Source organism: Rhineura floridana, chromosome 8 (genome assembly GCF_030035675.1).
Source record: "Rhineura floridana isolate rRhiFlo1 chromosome 8, rRhiFlo1.hap2, whole genome shotgun sequence".
Lineage (NCBI taxonomy): Eukaryota > Metazoa > Chordata > Lepidosauria > Squamata > Rhineuridae > Rhineura > Rhineura floridana.
In genome coordinates this window covers 51,961,924-51,982,153 of record NC_084487.1, presented here as the reverse complement: position 1 = coordinate 51,982,153, position 20,230 = coordinate 51,961,924, and the positions used below count along the sequence as shown (strand labels likewise).

General features: G+C 45.9%; 1 protein-coding gene across 1 annotated transcript in view; it reads right to left on the bottom strand.

The window, feature by feature from the left end:
• Positions 1-1,729: 1,729 nt before the first annotated feature.
• Positions 1,730-20,230, bottom strand: part of LOC133363322 (sodium-coupled monocarboxylate transporter 1-like) — a 126,320-nt gene continuing 107,819 nt past the window's right edge. Inside the window, exons 15-16 of the mRNA XM_061582728.1 lie at positions 4,273-4,664; positions 1,730-2,402 (exon numbers count right to left, since the gene is read on the bottom strand). Coding sequence (XP_061438712.1) covers positions 1,730-2,402; positions 4,273-4,664 — 1,065 coding nt within the window. The remainder of the gene's footprint in view (positions 2,403-4,272; positions 4,665-20,230) is intronic.

Sequence of the window (20,230 nt, the reverse complement as noted above, 5' to 3'; positions counted from 1 at the left end):
TGGACTGTGAGGTCTTGTAGGTATCAATTCTATCTCAATGTCTATTCAACATCTATATGAAACCATTGAGAGCTTTCATCCTGGATCTTGGAGCAAAGTGCCATCAGTGTGCTGATGACATGCAGCTCTCTTTCCTTTATAACTGAATCAGGAGAGACTGTGATGGTTTTGGACCAGTGACTGAAAGCAGAGATGGGCTGGATGGGGGGGGTGTCAATAAACTGAAGCTGAATCCTATTAAGGTGGAGATGCTGCGGGTGTCCAGGAATCCCCATGTCCAGGAATTAGATGGATGACCTGCTCTGGGAGAGGTAGCTGTCCCCCAGAAAAAATATTCATAGCCTAAGACTACTCCTGGATTCTAATCTGTCATTACAGTCTCAAGTGGACTCTGTGGTTAGGAGTACTTATGCTCAACTTAGGCTGGTTCATCATCATTGGCCATTCCTAGACCAAGCTAGCCTGGTCTCAGTTCTCCATGCTCTGGTGATGCCTTGTCTTGGACTACTGTAATGTGCTATATAGGGGAATGCCTTTAAATACTATCTGAAGCTAGTCTAGAATGCAGCTGCTAGGCTGGTAAATAGAAAGCCCTATGAGACCATATGCCACCAGTCTTGAAAGTGTTGAGTTGACTGCTGCCAGTGAGCTACCGGGCCCAATTCTAGCATTCAAAGCCCTAAATTATTTGGGACTCAAATACCTAAAAGATTGCCTCCTGCAATATCAACTATCTCTGGCCTTACAATTAAGGCAAATGGGGATTGTCTCACCAACCTCAGCTAGCATCCACCTGCCTGACGTCTTTAGTTACAATTCTTCAAGGGTGGCTCTGCCTGTCATTGGCTTTGTCTCTGCCTACTGCTAGTCTCCCTATCTTCTCTCAGTGGTTACCAGCCACCACTGTTTCCCTAGTGAGGCTGACATTTAGGTGGATTTTTAAAACATTCCTGTTCACCAAGACATTTGATGGCTGGCACCCTTGAACTTTTAATTTTTTTTAAAATGTATTTTTGTATTGTTTTGTTGTTTGCCACCCTGGGTTCCTTGAGGAAGAAGACTGGGATAGAAATTAATTAAATAAATAACCCTAAGTTGATAAAAGGTGATACTTACCACAGGGGTCACCTGATCATCTAATGACAGAGACAGATCTAGAAACACCCCCAAGCTACATACCTGTTCCTTTACAGAGAGTGAACCTTGTTCAGATTTGGTAAACTCCCTAGTTTTGTTGGGTCTACTAAGAGTTGAAATGTTTTGTCTGAAAGAAAGCTATATTAATTACTATCTAACATGCTCTCTGGATTCTTTTATGAAAACCTCTGAATAATACACTGGAAGAATCTTGGAAACTGCAGCCATTGCAGAATGTGAGGGATCTAGCAAACAACATGCAATTTACAATGATTTCCTATAGTATTCAAAGCACAAGTGTTTTGACTAATAAAGCTCTGAAACATATGGACCATTTATACAAGAGAGCAAGCTCTTCACTTTCTATAAGATCAACCAAAGTATCTTCTCAACAATACTAAGAGTGTAGTCCTAAACTTTATTACTCAGACATCCCATTATGTCCAATAGAGCTTACTAATTAGTGTGTTCAGGGTTGCAGCTAAGTGTTCCAAAATTATGCAGTAAGAACAAGATAGAAAATACATTTGGTCTTAACCATGAACTGGTCTTCTACGTGCATGCAAAGATGATCTCAGGTGGGACTTGGGCATCACTTTGTGGTGGAAGGCAGAAAAGACGCTTTGGACTCTATCAAAATATCCACCGAAGCCAAGTCACCAAAGAGTTTGACACCTTCATAAGACTCAGAAGCCAGACTGGAGCAAGCCATGGCATCCACCTCCCAATGGCACAACCCAAGAGTCCTCCAAATGAAAACGCTTGCCACCAGGGACCAAGCTGAAAATTGCCCTGCATCTATGGAGGTGTCAGCAATGAATGCCACAGCATGGGAAATTTTCAAAGTGGGACTGCGAACTCTAGCAGGATCTTCTTGGAGACCATCCAAGAGGTCCTGTAGCCAGAGTAATGAGGCTCTCATGAAGACCGATACCGAAGCAGCTGCCCACACTGACACAGCACTAGCATTGTGAACTTGCCTCAAACCCAGGTCCATCTTACACTCCACAGAGTCCTTAAGCTGTGCATCTGAGTCGTTTGGATGCAAGGAATGAGTCACTAATTCCACAACAGGTGCATTAATGAGAGGAAGCTTTAATTGAGCCACCAAAGATTGTTCCAGAACATAATACCTATTAGTAGTAGGCATCAACTTATTGCATTGCAAAGGCACATCAAACTCAGATTTGATGACCTTCAGTAACAGAGATGGAAGCTTCAACACTTTGGACTTTTGTTTAGGATCAGGGCATACTGCTGCCACCCTGGAGAATGCAGGAGTAAAAGGTTCCTCAGGAAAATTAAAATCCAGGACCACCATTGCCTTGCACAACAAGGGAAGATAGTGAGAATCCTGAAAAAGATAGAGACATCTTCAGATTCTGACTCACCACTCTATTATTTGTCCAGAATGATCAAATCGGATTCAGGATCCTCTGCTGTCTGGAGGATCCCCTCTGGACTAGTTAGAATGCAGTCCTTTTGCCCATCCCCTGTGTACAGCATGGGGGTCAGGAGATATGTGGGGTGGATCCAGAGGAGCCTAAGGCACATGCTGTAGAGTTGAGGGAGTATCCTATTCAATGAGGAATAAGACTGGTTTGGGAATGATGTGGAGTTTGTCACAGCAGGTGGCTACTATGAGGCATTAGGCAAGATTTGAAACATGGCAGGCAGATCCTTAGAAGTGTCAACTAATATGGCTTTTTCAATTGTTGTAGCATTTGAATTGATAGTTGTAATTGAGCAGGAGGGACCAAGTCTCACCCTGCAGGAGGTAACCCAGCTGATGAAGTGCCCTGGGCAATAAGAGATAGCCCAACTGATGTGGTGTACTGCAAAAACTAGTCATGAGAAGGGCAGAGGGATTAAGCCCTAGAGGTGTCCTGAAAGCCTCTGAAGTCCTCTGGAGAAAACTGAGTAGAAAAAATGGTCCTAAGGACCATAAAGCCTGCCCCCTTATAATCAGAGAGCTGCTTCTCAGCTCTAAGGGATCTGTGTATTACTTGTTGCTTCTCCGTTTCAAGAGCTAATAGTCAAAACAGTCCCCCCCCATCTCCTCCAAGGTGATCTCTGTCACTGGGAAGGGAGAATGGCATGGCTCTGTTGCTGATCTCGCCCTGGTCCTGTACTAAAGGGTGTCGATACTGGCATGGTAACACTGGGTGATGTTTCCACATTCTCCCTGCCCAGAGTTATCAAAGATTCCACAACACCATAATGAAAGAAGTGTTGGTGCTAACTTCTACTAGCGGAGGGCTCTGTTGTACTGAAGGAACCATTTTACTCATTAGAAAGGTGATTCTCTGTGGGCACCAGGACACCGCCAAGTGGGTATTGTCTTCCTTGCTAGTGCTTGAGGCAGGAAAGAGTTAACACTCCAAACAGACTGTTTAAGCCCATCCCATGGAGTGCTAGTTTTCAATGGTTCGAATGGTGATTTTTGGAGAGCTGACAAGACCTTGTGAAGATTCCATGTTGGAAATCGATGATGAACAGGTGCCGACAACAGCGAAGCCCCTCTTAAAAATCATTTCAGATACGGATGAGCCCCCAGTGATTCAGAAGAAGACTTAGAAAGCACTGTTGACAGTGCAGATGGTTGTCTTCTCAAAGTATTGGGTCTCAAGCCATGCTTCAGACCCTTATTTAAAAAGGGTAACACCTCCATAATTCCTGACTTCCGAGCCATAACATGGTTCCTACTACACCATTTCAAAAATGCCGCCCAGGTACACTGGTAGTTTCGTATTGTGGACTGTCTTCTAGATGCCAATATTGCGGTTGCCACCTCAGTTGGCAATCCAGCTCTCAGCAGTTTGCTCTGCTCAACTTCCATGCGGTTAAGCTCAACCAATGCAGATCAGGGTGCCAAAGTGGCCCCTGTAGCAGCAAATCTGGGCAAAGAGGCAGAGGCCATGGGGGCCCGACAGATAGGTTGACTAGCTCTGAGAACCATGGCCTCCTTGGCCAATCTGGTGCTACTAGAACGACATTGGCCCTCTCCATCCTTACCTTTTTCATCACCCGAGCTAACAATGGAAAAGAAGGGAAGAGGTAAAGTGTTCCCTTCGGCCAAGGGGAGATTAGGGTCTCTACACCCTCTGCTCTCAGCGAAGGGTACGAGTGTAATACCTCTTCAGTTGATGATTGACATCTGAAGCAAAAAGTTCTACATCCATCCTTCCAAACCTCTTGCGGATCTGTTTGAACAAATCTTTGTGCAGCTGCCACTCTCCTGGCAACACCTCCTGTCTGCTTAACCAGTCCGCTTCTACATTGTCTACTCCCTTTATATATTCTGCTGTCAGCGATTGTAGACCATGCTCTGCCCAGGAAATCAGTCGTGATGCCTCCAGATGAAGCACCAGTGACTTTGTCCCTCCTCGACAATTTATGAACTCTTTCACACAGTTGTTGTCTGTCCTCAGCAGCACATGCTTGAGATGAATCAATAAAGGCACGAAATGCTGCAGCGCCAATCGTGCTGCCCGAAGTTCCGGTAAGTTGGTGCTTTGCTTTGATTCCTGAGAAGACCAAGATCCCTGCAGTATTTGACTTGTGCAGTGAGCTCCCCACCCCTGGAGACTTGCATCTGATGTCACAGTGTCTCGTGGTGGGTCCTTTAAAGGAACACCTCTGCGTAGGTTGCAATCCTTTGTCCACCAATGAAGAGCAGTCCTCAGTCGCAAAGTCAGTGCAACCTGGAGATGTCTGAAATGTGCTATCTGCCACTGGTATGGAAACAGTGTCCATTGTAGAGGCCAAACATGAAATCTGGCCCATGGTGTTACTTGGATAGTGGAAATGAGCATCCCTAAAACCTTTGCTAAGACCATTATGTCCTCTGCGGTCTTCCCTAGCAATGGTTGAACCGCCAACTTTATCTTCTGCACTCTGTCTTCCGAAAGAGATATTGTCTCCCCTTCCAAAATCTATCATTGCTCCCAAATACTGTAAATGTTGTTGAGGGAACAAGTGACTCTTCGGTATGTTCACCAAGAATCCGTGATCCTGGAGAACTACTAGTATAGTGTGAATGTCCTGATAAGCTGACTGTACGGTCTGCGAATAAATTGGAATGTCGTCTAAATATGGGTAAAGGTGTAACCTGTTGACGGAGATGAGCGACAAGAGTCACCATTATTTTCGTGAAGACCCTTGGCACTGATGCCAAGCCAAAGGGCATCGCCCTGTACTGATAGCGTTGATTGTTGTAAGCAAAGCAAAGGTACTTGGGGTGCTGTGGATGGATTGGCACATGTAAATATGCCTCAGTTAGATCTATGGAAGCTAATCAGTCTCGAAGCTGAAGTGCTTCTTTTGTGGACACCAATGCTTCCATGCGGAATTTCCTGTATCTTACAAATCTGTTGAGGAATTTTAGATCGAGCACCGCCCTCCAATCATTCCCTTTTTTCGGCACGATAAGGAGGACGGAATAAACGCCACAAAATTTCTGGTTCTGCTGAACCGGTTCTGTGGCTGCTGTCCGCAACAGGTGTTCTATTGCTTCTTGTAGTAGTCTGTGCTTCTCTGGATTCACCAAAATAGGTGACGGAATAAATCTGTTTGGCGGCATAGCCTGAATCTCATATCTGATACCCATACTGCACAGCATTTTTTACCCAGTGGTCTGATGTTGTCATCTGCCAAAGTTGTGCAAATCTCAGTAGACAGCCTCCCAGTGGTATCATCAATAAGTCAGAACTGTCTTTGTTGCCTTCCACCTCTGGGGGTAGCTGAGCCTGTATTTCACGCTGCTGATTGCTGTTGGTTGCACAACTGGAATCATGGACTACCCCAAGCTTGTCTGTTAACAGACAGTCTGCCCCCTTCCTCCAAATCTAGATGAACGAAAAGGCGTATGGTTGAAAGCGGTGAAAAAGGCACCTGTCATCTTGTCTTTTACTTGTTACTGGCATTGCCTTCTTCTTTCCTTTCCTTTCCTTTCAACTAATACTTCACTCAGCACATACTCACCAGACAACTTCTTGCCTGCATATTGTTCTGTAGCCAACACCATACGGGAAGAAACATCTGTCTCCCAATGACGAAGCCACAAAATGCGCCTAGCTACCACTTCAGCAGCTCTGGCTGCAAACTGAGTCGCATCCATTGTCGCATCTGCAATGAAAGCCTGTTTTTGACAGCTTCAAAATTGTTTTCCTAAGTCTTTCTGGCTCCTGATCTGGATTTTCCAGAACTTCGTCTAACCACAATAATGCAGCCCTTGAAAACACAAATGCTGCAATAGATGTACGTACAGATAATGCTGTCGCTTCGTAGACCTTTTTAAGTGTCATATCTAACTTTCATTCTGTAAGATCCTTCAATTGAGCATCCCCAACCCTTGAAAGGAAATTTCTAGAAACTAAAGCAGAAATCGGGGAATCAGTGGCTGGAGATCTCAGCTGCTCCATAAACTCTGGCTCCAATAAGTATAGTTTCTTAGCATACATCAGTGATTTGGTAGACTGAATTGGTGAGTCCCATTCAAACTTCACTATTTTTCTTAGCAGTGATGGTACCTTAATCACCTTATCACTGGACCTTGTTTCTGGAAGAACAGATGCTCTCCTTGAGGTAGAAGGTGCCTGTTCTATAACTGCATCATTCAAATGTAAAGCCGCCATAGCCTTACGAAGCAGGCATGTAGTAAGTGCTATGAAACAATCTATTGGAGTGCTGCTGCTCCGATTGTGAACCATCACTCCATTCATCTGTTTCCTCTTCCAGATCAACCACTGAATCATCATGCATAAACTGTTGCCTAGCAGAATTTGATCTGTCAAGTCTGTAAGCTATGAACCCCTGCGCTCTACCCCTGGCCACATCATGTGGATCCAATGAGCAATTTGCACTTTCCCTTTGCAGCTCCTGTTGCTCAACCTCAGGCATACCTGCTTGACTCATCTGAGCACTGCACTGCCACATATTGTGTTGCAAGTGACTGTCTCCTGTTGCACGATTGCGCTATTGTGACTGTACAGGAACCACTTGAAAAGACTGGTGAAAAGCAGCTAATTGTGCTGAAATATCACCCATGAGAGCTCTTCTAATATAATTTAATTCTGCAGCTCCTAACTGAAGACTCCACCTGCTGAAGTTCCTGATTTGAACAAGAGGTGGCAGCAGAGCCCATCTTAAGTGACTGTGGAGTTCATATGACGCTGCTTATGCTTATTTGCCTTAAGCAAAAGTCTGCTGCTGTTGATGACTTTGTCCAAAGGCAGCATTATTACTCTAAGGCACCGTGGCCCCACTGCTCTGTGGAACTTCAGGGTGCTGAATATTAAAACCTGTGAATTCCTCATCATCTTCCTCAGAATCTGAACAAAAAAGGATTGAAGGGCCTGGAACCCTCTCTTCTTCTGAGAGCATTTCATCATTTACTGTACTCCACTGCTGGGTTTGCTCTCCTACATACAGTACCCTTCTGCCCTGTAACAATGTTGCCAAGGTAGTATCATCATTATAATCTCTGGTTTCCTCAGCAGCAACCCTTCCTGATTGCTCTGCTGCAGGGTTCACAGTATGTTTTGTTTTAGTCACATGTTTGCACCAATTGCTCTGCTACCACATTGCTTACAGGGTTTTCTGCACTTTTAACTGTTGTCACATTTTGCCGCCCTGATTGCTCTGATACCTCATCGCTTACAGGGGAAACAGCGCTGTGCTGTTGATGAACAGCCACTCTCTGCGCTACCGCCAGAGTGAGTGGGCCATGTGCTGCTTGTGAGGGTGTTTGAGTGAAATGGTGGTTGCCTCCATGTGCGCTGCAACCGCTTGTCTTTTTAACTGTTGGTTTGTGTGACTGGGCTGTAGGTGCTACTACACTAAGCGCTCCTGCCACTTGCTTAGAGAGCTCTGAGGAGAGCTACTTCTCCCCTTAGGCATTTAGCCTTCAGCAGGAGAAGCTTATCTAGTGTCTTTTCTGGTCCCCTTATATGTTTTATTTTAATTAAGCACAGTGAACTGCTGATTACAACACAGGATCAACCCCGCAAATTTATAAAGTGGGGGGGAAGCAACCATTGAATTCATTAAGTGAGGGGAAAATCACCCAGGACATCCATTAACTGATGGGGAACTCATAGAAGAAATGCATTAATTGGGAAGAAAATCACAGAGGAAATTCATTAACTGAAGGAAATCATTAGGCTTATTAATCTCAGGAGCTCAAAGGCATACTAGCAAGGTATGCTGAATGGACTAACAAACACTTAACTGCCATTCAGGCACTCGCTGTGATTCGTTAGCAAACTACATACAAACTTCCATACAGACTCAGAGACAAGTAAACTGAACATTAACGACTAATAAATAATTTAAACAGACAAATAAGGATATAACTCAGCCAGACTGAAGAGCAAGGTGAAAATCAGTACTGCTCAAGCGAGGCAGGAAAACAAACTAGCACTCCTTGGGAGTGGCCACAGTAATGGTCTGTTTGGAGTGTTAACTCTTTCCAGCCTCAAGCACTAGCAAACAAGACAATACCCACTTGGGGGTGCCCTGGTGCCCACTAGAGAAGACAGTAAGTAGTTATGGTGGGAAGCGGTGGCAGTAGAGACTTTAACGGGCACCACCAATTTCTCTTTAGATTTCCCCATAGCTTGAGAGTGGGGATCTGTATGCCGACGGGCTAGTGGGGCTTACGGGGACAAGGGGATGGGTATGTCTGAACAGAAAAGGCTGAGAGACAACAAAGGACAACAACTAAGCTGGATGGGGGAGTGTTGATGATGAGGTTGCTGAGGTAAAAAATAGAGGTGGAGGTCTTTTCATCCTGAAGGGGAATAAAGATCAGAAAGAGGAGCAGCAGACACAAATAGGGAAGAAAACAGAGAGAATAAACATTCACAAAAGGTTTAAAAAAAGAGATGGAAGAATGAAGAACCTAAGTAAGCAAGATATGTAAAAATGGAGATATTAACACTGAAAAAACATTTTAAAACTGGCCTGAACCAGCAAAGGTGAGCAGAGACTGCGCAAACCCAACCACACTTGATGAAGGTAGAAAAGAACTTAACTGATCTGCAAGTGTAAGGAGAAACCAGAAATTGAACAGCATATTTTCTGCTTTCAACCACAAGGTGGAGCTCAAGTCCCACCTGTTACCTTACATGAATGGGAAAAAAGCCTTCCTAATAGCTCTATTTCTTTTTTCTTAGAGATTTCCTAGATCTTAAATGTGATTTTTGCAACCAGTTCAAGTTATTTTTTTTCTTTGAGTGGGCATTTGGTCTCCATAATAAGCTAGGAAGATAATGAAGAATATACATTCAGTAAAGTTGATCACCCTTCCTCAGTTCAGTAGAGCTATTTATGTTCTCAGGGTGAAATAAGAACTAGAAGAGTACAAAGTGTGTCATCTTCTGAATGCTTTTTGTCAGGGCCAAACTAGATATTACATGGGAGATGCATATAATAGTTTCCTACTGTTACTGTTGTTGCCACTTGAGGCTGTGGATTTGATCAAAGAAACAGTTGTGGGTACAAATGGTGTTTCCCTCCTGCTTCAGCTTACCCCCAACCAACATCCTTTGAGGAAAACGTTACAGGTGGCAATTCTGAACAGAATGAGCTGGACTGAAAAGACTTAAGCCGCACCTCCCAATTCTTCCGAACAAATTTGTCATCTCCCAAAACTGCTTCACATTTAAAAAAAAATGTTACACAAATCAACCATGTAACACCTATGTTGGGACTTAGGTACTGCAATCTTATCTTTTGTGCTTTATGAAGTGAGAAGTTTTTTTCCTGGCTTATATTGTAAAGGATATGAAAAACAGAAGAACCACACAAAGCAGCTACACAGATGAAGATGACAGGTTCATTTTAACAACTGTACTTTGCCAAACAGTCAAAATTATAATTAAAATTCCTCAATAAATTAGGTTGGGTACACTTTTATTTTCAATTTATAATTTTTGCTGAGATGTCGCTACCATCAGCTTACATTTAAACAAAACTGAGACAGCTTGCTTGTATTTTGGTTACTACTGTTTCAAAACCGATGTACTGGGGGAAAAACCCAATGAGTTCCCATTTTTAATTACAATTAATAAAAAAAACATTGCTGGACCTTGTATTCCACTGCATTCGGTCATGTTCATTTGCACTTCCCCCCCCCCCCGGAATACTCTTTCTTCTGTGTCATCCTCTGAAAGTAAGGGAACTTCTAAAGCAATGAATACAGACTGCTGCTTCACCAGCCTTATTCTGAAACCATCTGCTCCACTGGATGCTCCGTTGGATGAGCCCTTTTAAACAGCATTGCCTATAATTGTAACGGTCATATTTCATATGAATAAAAAAAGTAAAGCATGAAAGATTTATTCTTAGCTTTCTCTTTATCAAGGCCATAGGCCAATGCAGAACTGCACTTAAGACCACTTATGTCAATGGGCTTATGTAAAAGCTGTGACCAGAAGGGACAGTTTGTTCTTACCGTAAATGGTGTTTCTTCATGGATGACAAGAGGTCTCCAAGTTGGTATTGTAGCTCCCCCTACAGCTCAGAGACAGGAAACGTTTCAGCAGACATTTGTGCTCCTCCCCACTTGGTGAGACTCAAGTTTCATTTCTTGGAAAGCTCCAGAAGTCAGCCTCAGGATAAAACTCAAAGATGAAATGTAGAACATACAAACTTGAAAGTAACTAAGCGTGTTAGTAACATGGTCAACCAACCAACAATGAACCAGACAGAAAAAAGTCATGGCACTCAATGACTTTGTCCCTTCCATCAGATAACTGCAAGGGTGGGCCTTGGACACCTCGTCATCCATTAAGAAACACCGTTTACGGTAAGAACAAACTGTCCACTCTCTCATGGATCACAGAGGTCTCCAAGTGGGCCATACTAAAGCTGCAGACCTAGGATGGACCAGAGGCAGGCAGGACTTGTAGATTCCTGCGACCAAATGAAGCCTCTGACAAGGCATAAAGGTCAATTTGTAGTGTCTCGTTTAGTAGTAGGAGTGGACTAGGTTGCTGCTCTACAGATATCTACTAGTGGAGCGTTTTTGGAAAAGGCTGACAATGTGGCCGCAGACCTGGTGGAGTGCGCTGTAATATGTAAAGGTGAGGGTAAGTGAAGGGCCTCATACACTAATGAGATGCAAGCCTTAATCCAATGAACTAAAGTTGCAGAAGACACTCTTTCTTATAATGGCAGTATGGAAAGACACCAATAGTAGTCAGATCGTCAAAAAGGTTGTTTTCCCCAGGTAGCATGCCATCACGTGGGTTATAGCACCATCTAGCGTCCAAAGGCAAGAATGTACTGAAGTCAAGACCTGGGGCATCCATGCCCCTCTCACTCCAGTTCATTCTTGCCTTCGTCCGAGGCAGTTATATCCACTTGTCATGTGAGAATTTAGTGTTCAAGTTATGTTTGTGTGTGAGAGTGTGTTGGGACTGGGGATTGTTTTTGTTGGAGTTTTTTGTTCCCAGTCTTTTCCCTCCCTCCTCTTTCACTTTTACCCGTTTTGGGGCAGGTTTGGGTGGTTGTTTTTCAGTTGTGTCCTCCCCCCTTCCTCCTGCTCTGCTTGTCCATCTTTGTTTTTTGGGGACAGTGGAGGCTGCTGGTGTCACCTCTGCCCTTTTAGTTGGTTTTTTTCCTCGTTTTTTGGTGACAGTGGGGGCTGCTTCTGTCGCCTCTGCTTCTGCAGCAGTGGCTTCCTCTCCTTCAGGACTGTTACTTCGCCACCAACAGAAGCAGTGAGTCTGAAGCTGCGGCTTCAACTCGCGCCCTGCTTTACTGCTGCGGTGGTTTCTGCTCTTGGCAGTGGCAGCTATCTTTCCCCTTGGGGGAGCTGCTGAGGTGCGTTTCATGCTAGCAGTGGGCGACTCTCCCCATGAAGCTCCCTGTACTGTCTGCTCCAGCATGCTTAGTGCTTGTGGCGGCATCTCCCTGCCTTCATCCCTGGTGTTGTGACCACTGGGTGGTTGCCTTCTTACTGCCCTCTTGGGAGGACGAGGCAGTTTCCCCCCCTTTTTGGAGCTTGCAGCTGCGGCTCCAGTTAAAGGAGAGGCGGATGTGCCTGTTAGCTCAACTTGCCTAGAGTACGTGACAGTGGCTCTTCGGTCCTTCATTGACTGCGGGGGTGGTTGCTTCTTTACTGCCCCCCCAGATGGCCTCCTCTACTACCTTGATGGCCACCATTGTCCTCCCAAGGGGCCTGGTAGTGTTAGACTCAGTGACCACCATTTTGTTTTCTACCTTTCCCGCCTTTTAATCAACAGCCTTTTTTGTTTACTTGCTGTTTTCCCGCCCTTTTTTCTAAGGCATTTTTGCTTAGAGACTTTATTTACACCCTCCACATATTATAACTTTCAGCATTGTGCAGCCAGTGTAGCTGTAGTCATACAGGGAATCATATAGGGCATATTTGTATTAATGTTATTCTTATTTATTTATTTATTTATTTAAAAAGAACAGGTCCAGGAGGTGGAGGGGCTACCAGATATATAAGTTGACAGGAGCAGTACCGCACCCCTCCCACTGTGTGCATGTACCTGAGCTTTGACTTCATGGTATCTCATCACTAGCAGTGCACTTGGGGCTGTACCACTCCCCTCGTCTGTGGGCATGTACCGGTGCCCCTTTTATACCACACCCCTCTTCTAATGTGTGGGTTGACAATAGATACCGCACCCCCCCATCCTTGTGCGTGTATATTATGGCAGATCAGTCGCCAGACATGGGTTGACAACAGATACCACACACCCCATTCTTGCATGTGTATATTATGGTGGATCAGCTGCCAAACAATGTACCGCCAGGCTGAAGTACACTTGGGACTATACTGCTCCCCTCATCCGTGGGCGTGTACCAGTGCTCCCTGTTCACACTGCATCCCTCTTCCAGTGCATGTGTTTGACTAAAGATACTGCACTCCTCACTCACGTGTGTGCATAACATCTTGGTTCAGGCACCAGCGGCAGGCCAGGCAAAGGTGAGTGTATACCATGTTGATCACTCTCTGATGTGGATCAGCTGTCTTTCCCTCACATATCAATCCTCAAGCAAGGCCTCAAGTACAGGACCTCCTTGCACCAGGCCACCTCTATTTTGCTGACTACCAGCCAGACATGGCATGTGCCTACACTGCCAGTGAATCCTTTTCAGAGGTTACAACCCAGACATCTGGCACTATTGGGGCCAGCCTCAGCTTCCACTACCCCTCAGTTTTCATTTGCCTGTTGATGCTACTGTCTTGTCACTACCTCAGATGACTTGCCCTTTTGCTGCAAGTACTTTGCTTGGGCCGTAGTTGATGGTGTTTGGATATTCTGGACCTTGGCTACATCTCTGGGCTACCTTCAGAGTTGAACCGCTCCTATCTGCTATGTGCACTTGGTTTTATCCCTTGGCTGGATTTCATGGCTGCATTTAGAGCTCAAAATGGCACCTTGGCAAAGATTGCAACTGAAGGCATCCCGTCAAGCAGACTGCTGCTGCTGCTACAGAACCATGATGAGTTATCCACGGTTCCTGTCAGGCCAGATACAAGACCAGTGCAGGACACTCTCACTGCCCCTCCCCGCTGTGTGCGATGATTTTCACTCTTAGTGGTCACTCCCCTCCCCTCATGAACCATGATAAGTGCCCATGGTTCCCGTCAGGCCAGAGACAAGACCAGTGCAGGACACTCTCACTGCCCCTCCCCACTGTGTGCGATGATTTTCACTCTTAGTGGTCGCTCCACTCCCCTCACAAACCATGATAAGTATCCACGGTTCCTGTCAGGTCAGAGACAAGACCAGTGCGGAAGGACACTCTCGATGCCCTTCCCCAGTGTGTGTGATATTTTGGCTCTTAGAGGTCACTCCCCTCCCCTCGGTGGTGTGCAGTTAGGTTTGGCCTCGTGAGTCAATGCTCCCTTTACCGATGTGATTGTTGGTTTGCCTTTGCTGGTATTTGGAACTAATTAGAGGCAGATTTCTTCCCCTGCCTCTGTTAGGCAGCTTTGGCCTCGCTAAACCGCTCCCCTCTACCTTGGGTAGTTATCTTTTGCTTGGTCGCATTCAGAGTTCCTTTGGGCCACGGCCCTCTCCCCTCTTCTGGGTTGGGTCTTTTGACCTCACCAGCCTTTGGCTGCATTTGGAGCTCATTAAAGAACAGACCTCCAGGCGGGGTCATTTTGGGCCTCGCTATTCTGCTACACTCCTCTTCCCGTGCAGATGTTGGTATATGGTCTGGATCTGCTTCCTTCTACTGTGTGTGCATATTTGTGGCCGGATCACCCTGTGTTGGTTTTCTAAATGTCATTATTTAGGCATAGCAGAGTGATAGGCGATAGCCATTTCTTCAGCTGTCAGTGATAGGCAGCAGCACCCACTCCAGCAGCAGTCAGTGATATGCAGCAGTAGCCTTTTCACCAGCAGCCAGTTCCATGTTTTGCAGAACCCGCGTCAGAAGGAATTCTGCTGGGAGGAATGCTGCATTCAATTCGGGCTGCACAAGGTGTACATTGACCCCTAAGGTAGGCAAGGTGGTTCTATGGTGAGTATAGCAGCCAAACTTGGGCCTTCTAAGTATTCCTCCTCAGCAATGGCACCTGAGCAGCAAGGTTGGTGTTGACGCTGAGGGTGCTGATGCTTCTTGTGGAATGTAATGGGTGCTTTCTTAGTCAGTCCAGCGACTGTGGAAAGGTTTAGCCTGTCACTCAGAACCCTGGGGAAAGGGCCTAGTTGCTACCTAGACTCCTTGGGCAGAAAACGGTGTAGCCCTCTGCTGAGGAATTGCTGTCATTCTGTCTAGTGACTGGGAAAAGGGGCCCAGCTAGTTCTCAAGAAGCTTTGGCCAGAGAGATGGCATAGTCCTCGGCTGGAATTATGTCTGATCTTTTGCATTGAAAGCAATATTTGATTTCCCATTTTTTCCTGAGGCCTGAACTAATAGCAGGCTGCTTCCAGGGGCAACAGTGGTACAATGTGGTGCCTCCTCTAGGGGCCTCAGTGTACCTGAAATATATGACTGGATTTTTGAGCTACAGCTCAAATCCCTACTCTGTCTCTTTGAACAGTTGCTGGCCTTCATGGCTGTTGGTGTAAACTTGGCAGGATTCATAACTTGGTGATCCCTACAGGGGCCTCAGATATTCAAATTGCATCAGCCTCAGTTCTAGGTTTCAGCCCACCGTATCTCTTTGTGAACCTTTGCAGCCCTCATAGCTGTGTAGCAATTATCCTTGGTAACTGATGCTTAGCAGAATAATGTCATGAACCTGGGTGGCTAGGGGAGTCATCACCAGCAGATCCTTGGGTGATATCATCTATTACAAATTCCATGCAGCCTTATTATGGCTCATTTTGAGGTTCAGCGAACTGGATTCTGTTCGCTAGCTGTTTGCATAACTTCCTTCTAGATTAATCACATAGTCTAAGCTCATGGTTACTTACATAGTCAGGTCTGTCCTGAGGTGCAGTTCTCCTGGTAGGTGGGGATTGCCCACTTGAGTCCTGACTGTTGTCAGTACTTCCCTGGGTGACTATAACAGTAACATTTCATAGTACAGTTATCAAACACTGAGTTTTAGTAAGGCTTACTTCAGTGTTTATCTTGTATATCTGGAGCTGAGAGCAGTCCACCTGACCCCTGCATCTTCCAGTCATGACATCTGCGTGAAACTATGTAAAAGTTAGAAAGGGGGCATTGGAGCTCTTTCCCTTTGGGTGGAGACCATGCTATCATGTTATCATTATATTGGGCCAAGAGTCAACTGCTATCCTTGAAGAGAGATTACTTCAGTGGGGCTCGGAAGGTCACTGCAGATTGGCTGAACAGGCAACAAGTGATCCCAGGGGACTGGAAAATACATCCAGCAGTATTTCATCTCCTTCAGCTAGTTTTGACACCTTGACAGTGGAGCTGCTTGTTTGAGTCACAACTCTCACCTTCCCTGGTACTTCTCCTGGTACCTAGACACAAGGGCGGAGTCCATAGAGGCCTTTGGGAACCTCTGACTGGACGGTCTCCTATTTGGTTCCTTCCTGGGCAGAGCACTGTGGAAGTTTTGGCGCTACGGGACCTTATGTACTTGCTGCGTTGACTGTGATTCTCAGATCGGCTTGCCCTATTAATAGCAGTTCCATGGTGGCTGCCATTGAGATCAGATCCAATGACATTAAATCTTCCTTTGCATTGTCCAATCTGGCACCCGGATTCCGCCCGGTTGTGCCTGATGGCTTGGCGTTGGAGTGGACACAGCTGATCTGCAAAGGCCTATCACAGAAGGGTACTGAGACCATGCTGGCATCTAGAAGGCCGTCAACAAATCGCATCTACCAGACTGCATGGTCCACCTTCTCCGACGGGTATGCGTCCAGGGCTCTTCCACCTTCACAAGCCATGTTATAACAAGTCTTCCAGTGTCTTCATAGAGGTCTGAAGATGGGAGTGACAGCTAACACCTTGTATCGCCAGGCTTAGTTTGATTGCCCTTTGAATAATAATAATAATAAATTTTATTTTTCAGCCGCCTATCTGTCCGAGTTAGGGACACTCTAGGTGACGTACAACAAAATTAAAAACAATACATATAAATATCAGCATAACCAAATTTAAGCTAAAAAACCATCTTTCAGTTCATAATAACATAAAATTAATCTGTCCCAATCTGGTAGGCCTGCCTGAACAGCCAGGTCTTTAAGGCTCGGCGAAAGCTGGACAAGGAGGGAGCATGTCTGAGATCAAAAGGGAGGGAGTTCCAAAGGGTGGGGGCCACAACAGAAAATGCCCTCTCTCTGGTCCGTACCAGCCTAGCTGTTCTCACCGGTGGGACCGAGAGAAGGTCTTGCGAGGCTGATCTCGTCAGGCGGCATGATCGATGATTCTGGAGGCGTTCCTTCAGATATACTGGGCCGAAACCGTATAGGGTTTTAAAGGTCAACACCAACACATTGAATTGGGCCCGGTAAACAACTGGTAGCCAGTGAAGATCTAATAACACTGGGGTGATATGATCCCAGCGACGGCTATGCGTAATCAAGCGTGCCGCCGCATTTTGTACCAGCTGTAATTTCCAGACCGTTTTCAAGGGTAACCCCACGTAGAGCGCGTTGCAGTAGTCTAAGCGAGAGGAGACCAGGGCATGTATTACTTGGGGGAGCAGATGAACAGGAAGGCAGGGTCGCAGTCTCTGTATCAGATGTAATTGATACCAAGCTGCCCGGCTTACTGCTGTAATTTGAGCCTCCATGGACAGCTGGGAGTCAAGAATGACCCCAAGACTACGGACCAGGTCCTTCAGGGGTAAACTCACCCCATTAAGTATCAGGTCAGTAATTCCTAACCTTCTTTTATCTCCCACAAGTAACACCTCAGTCTTGTCGGGGTTCAGCTTCAGCCTATTCTCTCCCATCCATCCACTTACGGATTCCAGGCACTTGGACATGGTGTTCACAGCCAACTCCGGTAAGGACTTAAATGAGAGATAGAGCTGAGTGTCATCTGCATATTGATGACACTGCAACCCAAAACTCCTGATGATAGCCCCCAGCGGTTTCACATAGATGTTGAATAGCATGGGAGTTTAAATGGCCTCGCATCCGATGACTGTGTGTTCTTCCTAGGCAGCTGCCCTCCTTCCCTCGGCAGTGTGTCACTATTTTCCTTTCTGGAGTTTACCAAAGGTCCTGCAAGCCCTGCAGCGACCTCCCTTGGAGCCTCTTAGGTCAGTACCATTTTTACTGTTGCCCTCCAAGGTCATGTTTCTGGTGGCGGTCACTGCAGCAAGAAGAGTTTGAGTTGGGAGCTTTGTCACTGACATGCCATCTCTGCATCACCCATAAGGACTCAGTTGTGCTGCATCGAGAACCGACCTTTTGTCCCAAAGTCAATTCAGTTTTCTGCTGCAATCAGGACATTGTTCTTCCCTCGCTCTGTCTGTCCTAAGCCCGTTCATCCACTGGAGAAGGCCTGGCACTCTTTCGATGTTTGGAGGGCCCTCAAGTCCTACCTGTCTCGAACCTAAGACAAGATTAACAGATTCACAGTTTGTATCCTTTCACCACGGTCACTGGGGGAAAAGGTTTCTAAGTCCACCTTGCTTTGTTGGTTGTGCACCTGCCTTACACTGGCTTACAAGGCGCTTAAGCTTCCAGTGCCTAGTAAAATAACAGCGCAGTCAACTAGGTTGGTTGCCACTATGGCTGCATTTGCATCCAATGCACCTCTTGCGGATATTTGCAGAGCGACTGTATAGTCTATTCCAGATTCCTTTCTCAAGCATTACAAGATAAGACTGCTACGCTTCTGCCGATGCCTCTTTGGGGAGTGTGTTCTGCAACAGGTCCTTTCTCATATGTAAGCAGTGGGTGGTCCCTGCCTGTTGGGGCTGCTTTGGTACATCCCATGTGATGGCATGCTACCTGGGGAAAACAGAACATTGGTCTCACCTGGAGGGTGGTTTTCCCAGGTAGCATGCCATCACTGCCCTCCCCTTTTGGAGGATGCCTGGGTGTTTTGTACCACCTCTCAAATTATTTCTGTTAAACTTGTTCTGAGTACATTGTGTGACTGAGTCAAGACCTTTCTGGTTCTATTAGGAATGAATGTGGTTTGGCGTTATTTGAGGCAGTGTCTCTTTTCTTTGCTGGTAAGCCTGTTGGCACTTGGTATCTTTTCAGATATCTCACTTCGGCCTCGTCACAAATGAACTGGAGTGGGAGGGGCATGGATGCCCCAGGTCTTGACTTCAGTACATTCTTGCCTTCGGACACTAGATGGTGCTATAACCCACATGATGGCATGATACCTGGGAAAACCACCCTTCCGGTGAGATGAATGGTCCATTCTACTAATACACACCTTCAGTGCATGCTTGACATCTAAAGAGTGCCATTCCTTCTCTCTCAGGTGAGAAGGGTAAGGACAGAAAGAAGGCAGAATTATTTCCTGTTGCCTGTGAAAGGCTGTGTTTACTTTGATGACAAGGCTGGGTTAGTGCGTAGCACTACCCTGTCTTAGTGGAAAATACAAAGGTGCTTTTCGACAGATAGAGCCTGGAGCTCAGACATCCTATGTGCTTTTGTAATAGCCACTAGAAGAACTGTTTTGAAGGAGAATTCTTACAGGGACTGACCCCAAAGATTCAAAAGAGGTTAGCATCATCATAACATTTGAGGGCCAGATCTGACTGGCATCTCCTGCTTTCCTGTGTTGTGGAAAGAAAACATGCGGTAATGAGGTTGTGGCAACTCTTATGCCAGAGTGACGTATGGAGACTCGGGGCAGCAAATGTCTCAGGTCATTCACTGGCAATCACTCATGACCAAATAAGATTGTCTTCCAAAATAAAATGTTTAACAATGGAACCGTAAGTGACTGTGGAGGCCTAGAGAGCCCCTCGCACAACTAATAAATGCCCAGCCTTCTCCACAGGATGAGCTGGATTGGAATGAAATGAATTGGGATAAAAGGACACAGCATGGCTAGATGCACTGGAGATGCCATGATGGAGTAAACTTCAACCTATTGTTTCTAGCAAACACGGCCGACAGGCCAAGATGGCCGACCAGCACTACCTCATGCAGTCACCTAGTAGAATTGAAATTCCTATTTGAAGAGGAAACCAGTTGCAAGATTAAACAACCTGATTAATTTCAAAATGAAAGAAACATCTCAAAGACTATTGCCCCTGGAAACCAATCAAAATTCCTTAAGGCGTTTTTTGGCAGAAAAAGAAGAACCTTGCACCCCCATGGAATCCGTGAGTTGCTTCATAACCTTACCAGTGTCTTAAGGCCACCCTGTTGTTACACAGAGAGACAGTCAACAGCTTGGGTAGTCTAACTATTGTCTTACAGCTGCCCTGTAGCTATGCAGAGAGGAAGCCAACAGCTTGGCTGGGTCCAAAAAAAATATAGGCCAATATATAGAAGACAAGGCCAGCAGTGGTCACCAGACACGATGAACATGCTCTGACCGCCTAAACAGGAACAAAATGCTTTGAACCCCTAGCTACCGGAAATGGCAGGAGCCCTCTGCTGTACTCACGTCCTGCCTGCAAGCCTACCCTGGACATATGGGGCTGCTAAAGAGGCAGCCACAGGAAGTAAATACTGGAGAGTCAGCCACA